This window comes from Oreochromis niloticus, linkage group LG15, assembly GCF_001858045.2.
Source record: "Oreochromis niloticus isolate F11D_XX linkage group LG15, O_niloticus_UMD_NMBU, whole genome shotgun sequence".
Classification (NCBI taxonomy): Eukaryota; Metazoa; Chordata; class Actinopteri; order Cichliformes; family Cichlidae; genus Oreochromis; species Oreochromis niloticus.
This window is the reverse complement of record NC_031980.2, coordinates 35,952,440-35,965,886: the sequence shown is the minus strand read 5'-3', so window position 1 is coordinate 35,965,886 and position 13,447 is coordinate 35,952,440. Positions and strand designations below refer to the sequence as shown.

The 13,447-nt window shown below is 41.9% G+C and overlaps 1 protein-coding gene across 1 annotated transcript in view; it reads left to right on the top strand.

Moving 5' to 3' along the window:
• Nucleotides 1-13,209, top strand: part of xxylt1 (xyloside xylosyltransferase 1) — a 31,816-nt gene extending 18,607 nt beyond the window's left edge. The window contains exon 5 of the mRNA XM_019346285.2: nucleotides 9,495-13,209. Coding sequence (XP_019201830.1) covers nucleotides 9,495-9,891 — 397 coding nt within the window. The 3' untranslated portion in view covers nucleotides 9,892-13,209. The remainder of the gene's footprint in view (nucleotides 1-9,494) is intronic.
• Nucleotides 13,210-13,447: the final 238 nt, after the last annotated feature.

Below are 13,447 nucleotides of genomic sequence, written 5' to 3'. Positions count from 1 at the left end.
AATGTTGTCCAAACTATTTTATTATTCTATTATTTATTTATTTCATGTTAAGTTGAACCCAGCTGAAATACTGTGTTGGGACCAAAAGAGAGCAGTGCATAAACGAATGCAGGTAAACCTCAATGAACTGAAATGGCACCGTCAAGAGGAGTGGACCAAAACTCTTCTATAACAATGTGAGACACTGATAAAGTCATACAGAAAGCAACTGCTTCCAGTTTTTGCTGCTGATCATAGTTCTACAAGCTAGTGAATAATTAGCTTCTGCATTTTAGCTTTTTTGTTAGATAAGTCAGAAATCTTATGAAAGTGATAATTTGAGAATGAGGCAACATGGGATTTTAAAAATTGATGCCATAGTCATGAAAAATCATGATTGTTCATCAGCAGTGGTGACCGCACATGCCAAGTGCTATTGTGAGTGACTAAGGCTTCACTACTTAACTCAAATTCAAGATTCAAGAGTCTTTATTTCTCACATGCATAGTTATACGAGTACAACATGCAGTGAAATGTGTCCTGACACGCTCCTCGACTATGCAAAAAGGGAGAGAACATTATATACATTTAATGAATATATACAGGGGGACATTATGTGCAGTAAGTAGCATTATATGCAGCAAGTAAGTGAATTATGTACATTTAATTAATTAAATAAAATAGACAGTCTGGAAAATTTAAACTGAAAATCTGAAAATGTACATTGTGCAAGTGGGTGTTAAAGTGTCTGGAAGAGTCAGGCTGGGATTTGTTAGGAGTAAGTCCCGTCTCAGTCACTTATGGATGCTGTGAGAGGGGGGGGTGCATGTTCTGGTTTAGGACCCAGGTGGCTCAGGGATAGAAGCTCCTCTTGAGTCTCTCTGTTCTTGCCTGGATGGTGCGGAGCCTTCTGCCTGATTGGAGAAGTTGGAACAGATTGTTGCCGGGATGGGACGGGTCCTTCAATATCTGAGCTGCTCTATCCAGCATCTCCTGGTGTAGATGTCCTGAAGGGAGGGGAGAGCAGTCCTGCAGCAGCGTTCTGCCGTACGGATCACTCTCTGAAGAGCTTTTTGATCCTTAACACAGCTGTTCCCAAACCAGGATGAGATGTTCTGTGTGAGGATGCTCTCCACAGTGCCTGCATAGAAAGTCCTGAGGATCACTGGCGAGACCACGAACTTCCTTAGTTGTCGGAGGTGGTACAGGCGCTGCCTAGCCTTTTCGGACTGGACCTGAATGTGGGCAGATCATGTCAGATCTGAGGAGATGTGGACACACATGGATACATATCAATGTCTGTTTTATATGTGTTTTGGTCACCAGTACCCCTTTCGGCCGATAGTGTGACATTAACATGATTTAATCCACTGGCCTGACAAAAAGTAAGGGAAAGGGAGAGAAATAGAAAGCAGAGAGAGAAGACAGGAAGCAGGAAGTTCATCTTCATCTGGTAATTCTTCTGTCAAATGAAGTATAAAGTCCCTGAAGGTGACAAGCAACCCTTGAATTGATCTGGATCATGCATACATGCATGTTTGACAGTGGTGTGAGTGTACATACCACATTTTTAATGAAATATTAATAACAGGTTAAAACGCTGTACAAATCTCAGTCGCTCTTCTTGACCCCAGATGGATTTCAGCCTTTTTGTGCCTCACATGCATACCCACAGTTGGCGTCTCTCACAGTTGCTAAGTGAGAAGGAACATCAGAAGTCTGGTGTCCAGACTGATTCACAGGAACCTAAACGCTGTCTGTCTTTCTCAGATACAAGCAGAAATGAAAAAGTTGCAATGCAGCCTTTAACAGGAAATTAAGCAGCCTTTCTGATTGCAGTTTCAGGATTTTCATGTGAAATGAAACGCTGGGATTGTGAAATATTGACACAAGGCGAAATTCCTGCAGAATCTGAAATTAATTTACCAGGTGAATTTGATTTATGAAACTGCATCCTTTTCAGGGTTTTGGAAAAAAGTCATGTCTGTTATGTGTTTGGCAGATATGGAAAAACTTGATTTACTGGAGACAAACACGGTTTAAGAGGAAATGCTTTGTTTATGTAGTAAAACGAGGCTCTCATATCTGCAGAGACTCATATTTCACCTCTGCCGTGCCAGCATCATCCTAGTGCGCTTAACTTATTTGCATCGTTTCCAAGTAGTGTTGCTAGTTTATTATTTTCATATTGTCATCTGGACATGGAAATGAAAGTTGAACCTCGAGCACTCGTTGCATAACTGGTATTTATTAAGAGTGTATTGGACTTTACCTCAGCTGAACCAATCTGACCGGCTACCCAGGTCTTAACTATACCTCGATTTAAAGGTTCATGTTAACGGATTTGGTTCTAGAAGCATGTTTTGCCATTCAGCAAGGGTTGGTACTAATCTGTCATTTGTCTTTTCTCCAACTATGGAGAAAATTCACCAACACTGAAATCTGAAAATTAAACACACTGATTGACAGTCCAATGAGATACACAAGAAACAGCAGTTGAACTGAAAATAAATAACATAGTTCATAAATAATTGTTGTCATTTCACAGCTAAGATTCAGAAGACGATTTAAAAAACAAATACAAGGGAAAAAAAACCTTTGGAGAAGGGGAAAGAAGCGATTTTCACTGGGAATAAAAAATCAGTCAAACCAGCAAGGGTCCTTTTGAAAGAACCAGTATATAGAAATGCAAATGGAAATTTTTTGAGTTTTTAAAGTGGAAAGGGCTCCACATGTGGTAACAGGCCTTTACTAAGTTAGTCAAAGTCTGGCAGACTGTCCCTAAATACTCTGTCCGATCTAAAATCTGGTTTGTTGTAAAGTATATGTGATGATGTCACTGTTACAGGGTGTGTTGTCAAGCTTGCTGATAGAGAAATGTCCTAGATTGTGTCTCCAAAAGTTGAATCTGTTCATCTGGACGTAGCGTTTTGTGGGAGAAACGTTTCGTCACTCATCCAAGTGACTTCTTCAGTCTCAGCTGACTGCAGGTTTCCCCAAACCTTATAAACAGTACATTTGCATAATGACTGAAACCAGCCCACTGAAGGAACAATGGGCTGTGAGGTCAGTTCCTTAATCATAATTATGCAAATTCCCATGACCATTGATCAACAATCACTGACCAAAACCCACTGATCAAAGAACACTGATCAATGGCCATGAGTCCCATTCAGAGAGTTGGGGAATGGCTGCAATCACAGCATTGTAAGATGGTGACAGATGTACCCTTAGGCCCCCTCCTCGATTCAGAGATGGTCTTTCCCTTTTCACGTAAATGGCCTCCTTGACTCCGCGCTCAAACCAGCGTTCCTCCCTGTCCAGGATGTGTACATCCTCATCATTGAAAGAGTGTCCACTGGCCTGTAGGTGTAAATAGACTGCAGAGTCCTGCCTGACGAGGTAGCTCTTCTGTGTTGTGCCATCCGCTTCGCTAGAGGTTGTTTGGTTTCCCCGATGTATAAATCCTGGCAATCCTCCTGGCACTTAACAGCGTGCACTATGTTACTCTGTTTGTGTTGGGGGACCCGATCCTTGGGGTGGACCAGTTTTTGGCGCAGCGTATTTTGGGGTTTAAAAGCCACAGAGAAAAAATGCGTCTCAGCTGTTCCGATACTCCTGACACATACAGGATCACTACAGGTTTTCGCTTGGGCAGCGGTTGTCCTTCTCTCCTGGATCGGCTGGAGCTTTCTTTAGGCGCCTTTCCAGCTTTGACAAAAGTCCAGCTGGGAAAACCACATTTACTCAGGGCCTTCTTGGTTATTGATCAGTGGTCTTTGATCAGTGGGTTTTGGTCAGTGGTTGTTGATCAATGGTCATGGGAATTTGCATAATTATGATTAAGGAACTGACCTCACAGCCCATTGTTCCTTCAGTGGGCTGGTTTCAGTCATTATGCAAATATACTGTTTATAAGGTTTGGGGAAACCTGCAGTCAGCTGAGACTGAAGAAGTCACTTGGATGAGTGACGAAACGTTTCTCCCACAAAACGCTACGTCCAGATGAACAGATTCAACTTTTGGAGATCTACTTTCCTGGATGATTGAGAATGCATCAAGACGTCCTAGATTGTGGCTTTACACTTGCTCTGATTTATAAGTTAGATTTATAACTGGCTTAAAATGAGATTCTGCAAGTGGCATAACTATGAGGTCAGACTTAGAAGGCCAAGTTATGACAACTGTGGTGAAAATGTTATTTTGAGTCTCTCATGCCAGAATAATAATTGAGGATTTGGCAGGAACCACGATGAGTCACCTGTTAAGAAGTGCTCTCGTCCTACAATTCATATTTATCTCTTGTCTCTCTGTCAGAACTGCCAGGAGTAAACAAACTGTTCATCACTCAGACTCAGAATCCAGCAACACGCCAGTTTGATTCATACAGTACAAAACTCTGAGTGCCCTCGTTAGGCAGTGGAAATGTATTATTATGGACATGAGGATCCAGCGCTCTGATGTGGCACTCCACATTGAATCTCTTTCCTCCCATCATCCTCGGCTCTGCAAACATGTTTTAAAAAAACTGCCTTAAATGCTCATTATATTTTATTAACATACAAAGGCGTTAAAACAAGCAGTGGAATGTGGTAACAGATGTCTGGTCAGTCTTTTCAGCATTCTTTTATTGGCTTTCTTATCGTTGCATTTCTGAACTTTATGAATGGAAGGTTCATAGGTGCATCTATTCAAAACCTTGGATGAGTTTGAATCTCAGTAACCTCGACCTCAAGGTCAGAGTAAGTTTTCTGAAACTGTTGTGAATGCGATAACTTGAGAACAAACCAACATAGGATACAGTAAGTGTGTCTGCTAGGAGGGTGATGGGTAGCTGCATTGCCATACTTATGAGGGGTTGCCAGTATTTAACGTACGCACTGGTGTCTGCACCCTCAGAAGTAAAACTGAACTTCACGCTAATAAATCTTAAAAAATGGTTACTTTTAGTGGAACATATGAAGGAGAGAAGACTTCAGTGTATACACAGATTGTCAGGGATAGGAAAACTTGACAAACGCATGGATACATTGGCTAAATACTAGCTGTTGCATAGCATAATGAGCAAGCAAGCCTATAATTACTTTGTTTCACAGAGGTACAAGCCTTGTGCTAATCACTACTGCTGCTGCACGACTGCATATTACTATCAAACTGACCAATCACAGTTGTTGAGGTCTGTGTTTCTGCAAAGGGTAATTATATTTCTGTGAAGGCTCACATCAAGCTTTGTACACTGATTTAGTCATTGATTTAACTCTGTGTGTGTGTGTGTGTGTGTGTGTGTGTGTGTGTGACTGAGTGAATACACATGTAAACAAGGGCCCTGATTTTCAGGCTCTTTGTTCCTCAGCTGATTTTTTTCCAGTTTTCTCCAAGATAATAAAACAAACACACCAGGTCCGTTTAGACTACTTCACTGTTTTCCACCCCGGCGCAGCATCAAAACAGGACGTCACTGTGTGTGTTTGTGTGTCGATGTCTGTGTGTGTGAGATAGTGAGACTCAATGAGCCAAGGCCAGGTGGGAAGTTTCATGCAGGAGCAGCTGCTATACTGGTACAAACACGGGCAGGTGGTTTCCTGTGGGCTCTTGAAGACTGTGTGCTAATAAAACAATTAATCGGAAAGTGTTTAATTTTAGAAAGAAGCCAAATAAGGATAACAAGTCACAAGTTTGCTTTCTTTGCCCTATTTTTAAACCCTTTTCTTCATTGAGTTTTTACCAGATATTTCTCAGGCTTTTCTTTAGACATAGCTTACACATCGTACACAGAGTGCTTGTGTATGATAAAGTACAGGAAATCTTGTCAACGTGAAGTTGTAGATTAAGATTTCAAGTGCATGTGATATTGAATGTGACAAGTGTGATATTAATATCGTCTTCTCTGCATGTGCATTAATCTTATGACTAACCCCTAATATCTCACGCCAACCAAAGTGGAATTCCTCTAGCGCAGCGTTCCTACATCCACATTTTTTGCTCCTAACCTATACGCTATTTGTAATGCTTTGTTTGCTCTCAGGATGTGATTGATGCTTGCTTGTCATGTGTGGTGGAGAAGTGCCATCACTGTAAAAGCAGTGTTTGTGTGTGCATGCTAATCAGTAAATCTGGTATCTCTGTTCTTCCCAGTGGTTTACCAACACTGGGAATCCCCGCTGATGTCCTCCTGTGGGCCTGGACAGGCTTATTCGGCAGCAGAATACCAAGAAATCATATATCAACTTAGGTTTTTCCACATTAAGCTCAGTGTCTGTCTCTGCACTGACATGTGACTCACTCACTGTACTGGCATATTTGGTCTTCCAGTTTGTAGGGGTTAAAAGCACGTTCCCCGAGCTGCAATTGATTTTTCTCCTCTTTCCTTTTTAAAGGAAATTTAAAAGTGTTGACAGCGGTTAGCTTTTGCGTCACTGAAATTCTGGAGGATATTGCTGTAGCCACTGGCTGAGATCAATAGAAAATACAGAGAATCATGTTTTTATTGTTTTTCTTTCTCTTTTTTTGTTTTGAGGATTTTTTGTTCCAATTGCAGCGACAGGTCATGACCAGTGTAATGTCAGGATGCATGATCCAGATTAAATAAGTAGCACTGACTCTGCACCCCAAAAGAAAGAAGCCTTTTATTTAATTAAATTTAACCCAGACTGAGTGAACATTGGAGAAGCCTATCCGTTATCGGTTTGTTATCCCTGCATGCTGCCCTGTTAATTGGCCTCTAGCTAATGGACTTGATAATATTTAAATTTTTGAGACTTGCTATTAGCGAGGCAGAGTGCACGTCCTCTCCACTCGAGTGTTTTCCTGTGCCGAGCAGAGAGAGGGCTCTCAGCTCACACTGCGTTTTGGTGCTAATGGACCGAGCATTATGCAGGAGAATGCATCCTCCCACCAGCCACACTGAGAGCACATCCTGCCCCTGAAAAGTTCATTATTGGTAGAAATGCCCCATGTCTCTTCCCTTGCAGCTGTCTTTGTAATGTTTGAAAACCCCGGAGACATACTTACATAAGTGTCACAGCCACGGGCGCACACAATGAGCAGCGAGGAAATTGCTCTCTTTAAGCTTTGTGTTTTGAGGCTCCATTGTGTGATGCATCCCACATGTTTCCCCTTTTTGCTGTAAGATGATACTGAATGCTTAATATGAAATGATGACTAAGGTAGCACGGACACTGAGACACTTTGTCATTGATCTTAATAAAATTAGATTTTGCATCTGGCGGTCAGCATCATCGTTAAGAACAGCGTGTCTACCATAATGCCTTCATTCAGTCAACAGAATCGCCAAACCTTGTTTAACATGACGGTGTTAAATGACTTTAATCATGCTTTTTAATGACTCTATTCTAAATTTAAGCTCTTTATCGTCTCTTCTATTAAAGCGTCTCTTTTGCATCCATCCTAGAATTTGAATGTGTTTTTGTGCATCCGAACTACAGACGAAAAGGGCCGGACTTTTCATTTGCGCACCCCAGACTCCCTTCTGTCGGTGAGCACATTTTTTGCAGTTATCAGAAACCAGGCTGTTTCATATTCTGAAGAAACTGCAGCATGCATTTGGAAAGGATGGCAGCACAGACTGCCCTTGTCACCAGCTACTGCGTTTCATTCTTTCACAAGTGAGAGAGACACTTGATTTGAAAGGTTGGCAGTGAAAATTCAAGGCAGGAGAGGACGGAGGTGTGAACTGACAGAGTATGAGCCCTAATCTGAGCTAGTGAGCTTATTTGCTCACTTTTGAGTGAATGTGGTGTGAGTGAGCTGGTACAAAGCCAGAGAAAGTCTTTGTGTCACAGCATGGAGAGCCATTCTCCATTATTTGCTCAGTTTTCTAACCTTCTCCAAACCTAGAGGGAACCGTTTCATTAAAGTTTAAAGGGCTTTTCTTTAAACTTGGGACTATACCTCTCCAGTGCCCGGTTAGACTCCATTAACATTGCGTGGCATAGATTTTACAAGGTGCTTAAAAACATTCCTCAGAGATTTTTCTTTCTCCCACGTTGACATGATTGTATCGCACAGTTCCTGCAGATTGGTTGGCTACACATCCATGATGCGAATTTCCTGTTCCACCACATCCCAAAGGTACCCTGCTGGACTGAGATCTGGTGACTGTGGAGGTCATTTGAGTGCAGTGAACTCACTGTCACGTTCAAGAAACCAGTTTGAGATGTTTTGTGACTTGTGGCACGTTATTCTGCTGGAAGCAGCCATCAAAAGATGCGTACGCCGCCACCACCGCTCTGAATCGTTAACACAACGCAGAATGGATCTATGCTTTCATGGTGTTTGCCAGCTTCTGACCCTGCTGTCTACCCTCAGTGTTATGTTCTTTGCTGACAGCTAAGAACAGGAACATTTTGACTAATATTAGGTTCACATAAACTCTGGAACGCATTTTTGTCCAAAAAAAGGACGGTGTCCTGTTGCCTTATTTGTTATGTCTATAACTAGTATGATAGAAGTCATACATTACCATCCATCATGATGCTGAAGAAAATGCCATTTATTGTACTTAATGTATTTTACTCAGTGCATACTTCTGTCAAAGCAGCAGAACAGAAAAGTAAATGTTCCCTGACTTGACCATGTTCACCCTGGATGCATCTCAGTGCACGTAGACCCAGTGAATGTCTTTAAAATGATAAATACTCCACAGGGGCCCCAAGTCCCCAGTCACTAACCACCACACTCTATAAAACTGTGAGGATAAGCTACAGCTGCTGAATATAGGTCAGTAATAATACGAAAGTGTGACTCAGAATCTCCTGCTCCCACAAGATTTGATCAAACTGCACACACACACAGAGAAAGACGAATGTATACTGTGTGTGATTTTTATTTATTCTTTTTCATTTTTTTGCCGCCCACATGCATTTATTTATCCAAAAAGTCAGCAGAGCAGAGATTAAATGAGTGGTTAATTTTGTTTTCTGTTTCTGCGTTACTATTTCATCTACTGTAGCTTTCCTCCTCTGTGGCCCAAACTAAGAATAAGCTGTATCTGTGTGTACGTGTGCACAAGCAAGCAAGTAAGAGCACATTTCCATTCATCCTCGTCTTCAGTTGGCACGAAACATCTTTGCACCAGCTGTCAGTACACAGAAGGAGCATTTTGTACTTTCTTGAAGCGAACACTTCATCCCCACCCCCACTCCCTAAAAATAAAAATGGTACAAGCAGCACATAAAAATCCTGATCTCCCTAAATTTGATAGGGACGCCTAAACCACAGCAATAGTTTTCCTGACAAATGCATGAAGGAAAGAAACAAAAGGTCATGACTACTTGTGTTTCTTCTTCAAATGAAGTCATCGGTTTATTCATCAGTCTGAAAAAAGGCAACTTTCCCCTACCTCCAACCCTTCAGCTGGTATACAGAGGATGCTACATTCATATTCAACCTATTCTGTACATTTTTAAGTGTTTTGACTATTACACACATTTTGCCCAAATGCACTTTGACATGCAGACCGATTCTTATTCTGGCGCCTCTTCTTTTTTCCTCAGGCACACTTTCTGGCAGTACCGGAAGGAGAAGCCTCGGACCCGAGTCGGGGAACCTCCTCCTGACGGCCTCCCGGGCTTCAACAGCGGTGTGATGTTGTTGGACCTAGGTGCTATGAGGTCCTCGGCTCTTTACAATAAGTTGTTGGAGCCCAGCAATGTTGCCAAACTAGCAGACCAGTATCGCTTTAGAGGCCACCTGGGGGATCAAGACTTTTTTACCATGATCGGCATGGAGCATCCTGAACTGTTTTACTCCTTGGCGTGTGGCTGGAACCGGCAGCTGTGCACCTGGTGGAGGGATCACGGATATGGAGACATATTTCAGTTGTATTATCGCTGCGATGGCCCGGTCTATATCTATCATGGGAACTGTAATACGCCTATACCAGACGACTGAGATTTACACTGGCTTGATACTACAACTGAAAGAGAGTTTTCATTTTATGGCAGTTCCCTTTTGTGACCGCAGTCAGAGACCCTGCCCCCTGCTGGCCAAGGGGACCCCCCCCCCCCCCCCCCCCCAAAAAAAAAAACCCAATATGTGGTGTTTGTGGAAGTCATTTTAGCATAGGTGGTCATTATGGTTGAAAACAGCTCTGCATTACAGTCGTACAGAGTGGTGTATTAACCGGAGGTTGTTTTTTCAGGTACTACACACATGAGATTATGATGTAATGTATACAGGTCCATGTGGGACTTTAGCCCGTCACTGCAGAAGGATTTTACTGCTCTTTCATGTTCCGCAGACGCATAAATTTGTTGGCTAGTTTGGATGTGACTTAGGCCCCAGCCACACAGGCATAGAGACTGGTGTGTGACCATGTGGCAACCAGCGGTCGTGAGGGAGCTGTGAAGGAGTTGTGAGTGGTTGCTTGAAAAATAATAAAATAATTGCGAAAGCACGAGTCACACAGACTGGGAACCTTTGGGAAAACTGTATTCCTCTCCTGGTTGGCAAAAACCTTGTAATTGCTTTGGCTGCTAGCATATTGGCCGCCTGTAGTTTGTGTGGAACTGATGGATTTGTCTACAAACAGCAGCTAGCTACTCTCCGAGCTGCAGTGACAACATGAAAGGTGCGCCACACTTTTCCAGATTTTACTGCAGCTCTGCTAGTAGTTAGCGAGTGTTTACAGATGGGCATAATGTAAGTACGAGCAACTGTGGAAATCTGCAAGCAACCAAAGCAATCACTCTGAGGTTTTTGGTGTATTTCCTTCTATGAAACAGAGTTCACCCAGCAAAAGCCAGCAACTTCCAGGAATCAGCTGCCAACTCGTTGGGGAATATGTTTCCCTAGCAACTGCATCCAATATGGCAGACAGCTCTTGAGCAGTGCAATAATGATGTCACATGAGAAGCATCTTTTATTTCTGTGGAGAGAAAAAATTGCAGTGTTAAAGTTTGAATTGAAGTTTATTTTTTATATATACAGTTTCAGTTTGTGTTTTTAAAAAAATTAAAAACAAGAGCATCAAGTACACCAAGTAGTGTACAGTATTTAACGCAGTAACTAACTGATGTTGAAATATTAATGCAGTAAAGCAAATGCGTAGACCGACCTCGGCTCGCTTTCTCCAACACGTCGAGTTTTCAGTGTCCCAAGTTCAGCCTACATCACACCGTACCAGGTGAGGGCTAATCTCTGTCAATTACTTGTATTTTTTCTTTCTTGCAACCAGAGGGATCGCTCTTCGTGGACTTTGTGGGTCAGCCACAGCTCTTTTCAAACACGTCTTTACAGGTAGGAAAGCAGAAGTGAGTGGGTGGGGAGAGACAGCAGAAAGCTGGCCACAGGGATTGGACAGATAACGATTAACAATGACGGCACTGAAGGCTGTTGTTTGTGCCCCGTCTTTGCAGTGTAGCCGAGGCCAAACAGACCCACTTCATTCAGACACACGTTTCTGAAGGAGCGTTGCGGCCAAAAGCGTGACTGCAGACGCTGACCTACTTTTCAGTTTTCTTGCTGTGCTCAATGAAGTCATGCTCAGATTCAAAGAAATGTCAACACTCAATATTAATCAGAAACTTAATCGCTTTATGTAGCACTGAAGCACGCTGCTGAGGAGAAAAAGAACAGTGGAATAAGACTAAAAAGAATGTCTTCAGTTCTCAACACCTTATAGCTTTTTCTGTTTTACTACTAACAGAGTCAGTGGCTTTACTGGTTACATGCTGATTACATTAGTTTTACTGGGATTGCTGTTATCAGTGTACATCACTATCAGTTTCAGTGCATTACACTGTTTAAAATGACATAAAATGCTTGATGTTGATAATCTATCAGAAAGCATGTACAATTTTTTTTAAAGTACGGTCATGTACCAGAAAGGATAGATTATTAAAGGGAAGGATGAAACGTTCCAGAGAAGAATCAGTGGAAGAGCTCGGTCTTATGGACCCCTGCCAACAGCTGTACTGTAAGTGTCATACAATATATCCATGTGATGGTTTGTGTGTGATCTAGAAACTTGTGTATCAGTTTCTTGTTGGTACTCTGCTAACACATCCAAACCTATTTGTGTCATCATCTAAAAAATGTTATATGTGTGTCGTCTAGAGATTCACTCACTGCAATTTTTGATTCCAGGTTGTTTTTGTTTGTTTGTTGCCAATTCTGATTTTCTTTCTAAGAACTACACCTGAAAGTTTATACAAAAATTAAGTTTTCTTTAATGCAACGATTACAGTTTGGAGTTACACGACCTTCTGTTACTGAAACAATTGAAAATAAAATGCTTTATTTATATAAACAGAACTAATGTCCGTTTCTTAGATTATTTTGCATATAAATTTACCAAATAACAGAACAGTGATCCTTTTTTATTTTTCACTCAACTCCACAACTTTCCTGTAACTGCTTTGGTCCTTTGCTCATACCGAGGCTCACACCAAGCTTGTGGCTAGCTCTGAGCTCTGGATAGCTTTAGCTTTAGCCACGTTCCCTTTAAATGGTGATGTGAACGCTTTCATGGTTCTCCCCCTACCTGTTTGCTTTAGTGTCTTTACTCACAGTGGAGAGCCTCCACAGTAACAACATATTAACGTGTGTCTGCGAGTGTGCATGCGACTGTTTGTCTGCACTGCTGTCCATGTGCCTAATATGCATGAAACAGACGGGGTCACTGGTCAGTCGATCAGTATTGTGGAGTGCTTATTCCTGTGTTACATGCATCCATTGCCATGTCAGTTGTTTCTGTTGTGTCCTTCAAACACTCAGACTTTGTATAAAGGGTTTTTAGCTCATTTGGCTAAATGACCAATGCACTTATGCAATGGTGAGGCATCCGTCATCTGTCTGTCCCTGTTTGTGAGCCTCCTTGAGCTCTCATTGGCTTTTAATTTGTCATTAGTTTGTGCAGATGCAGTCAAGCAGTGACAACAAAACTTAGACAGACAGACAAGCAACTACACCCTTGATAATCTGACTGAGATCTTGGAGAGTGTGAATAATCTGGTGTGTATGGCATTGATGTACTAACACTGTACTTACCAAAGCAACAGCTGTCTGTATGTTTCACTTTAATAACCCCTCAGCAGATGATGCTAATGTCTAAAGATCAAATTTGACTTGACGGAACCAAATGAGAAAGCTTTACGTGCCCTTTTCATTTAAAGTCTTCCCGTGACAGCAGCAGAGTTATCAAATCTTTAAAATGTTGTTACATTGTGTGTGTTTCTCTTTCCTAAATAAAATGTCTTGCTGTTAATACCATTCTTTGTCCTTATTGTTTGTGTGTGTGTGTGGGAGGTAAAGCAGCCAACACTTCAAGAAAAGGATGCGTTTACTTACGTAAAGTATAAAAACGCATATGTGAACAGATCAACCTCGCTTATGTTATAACACCAGTCCATGTCTGTGCTCGTTTCTCTACTGCAAGCCAGGCGTGACCCATTTCTTTCACTCAAATTTGCCATTGCACCCAGTTAAAGCTCCATAGGCAGAATAT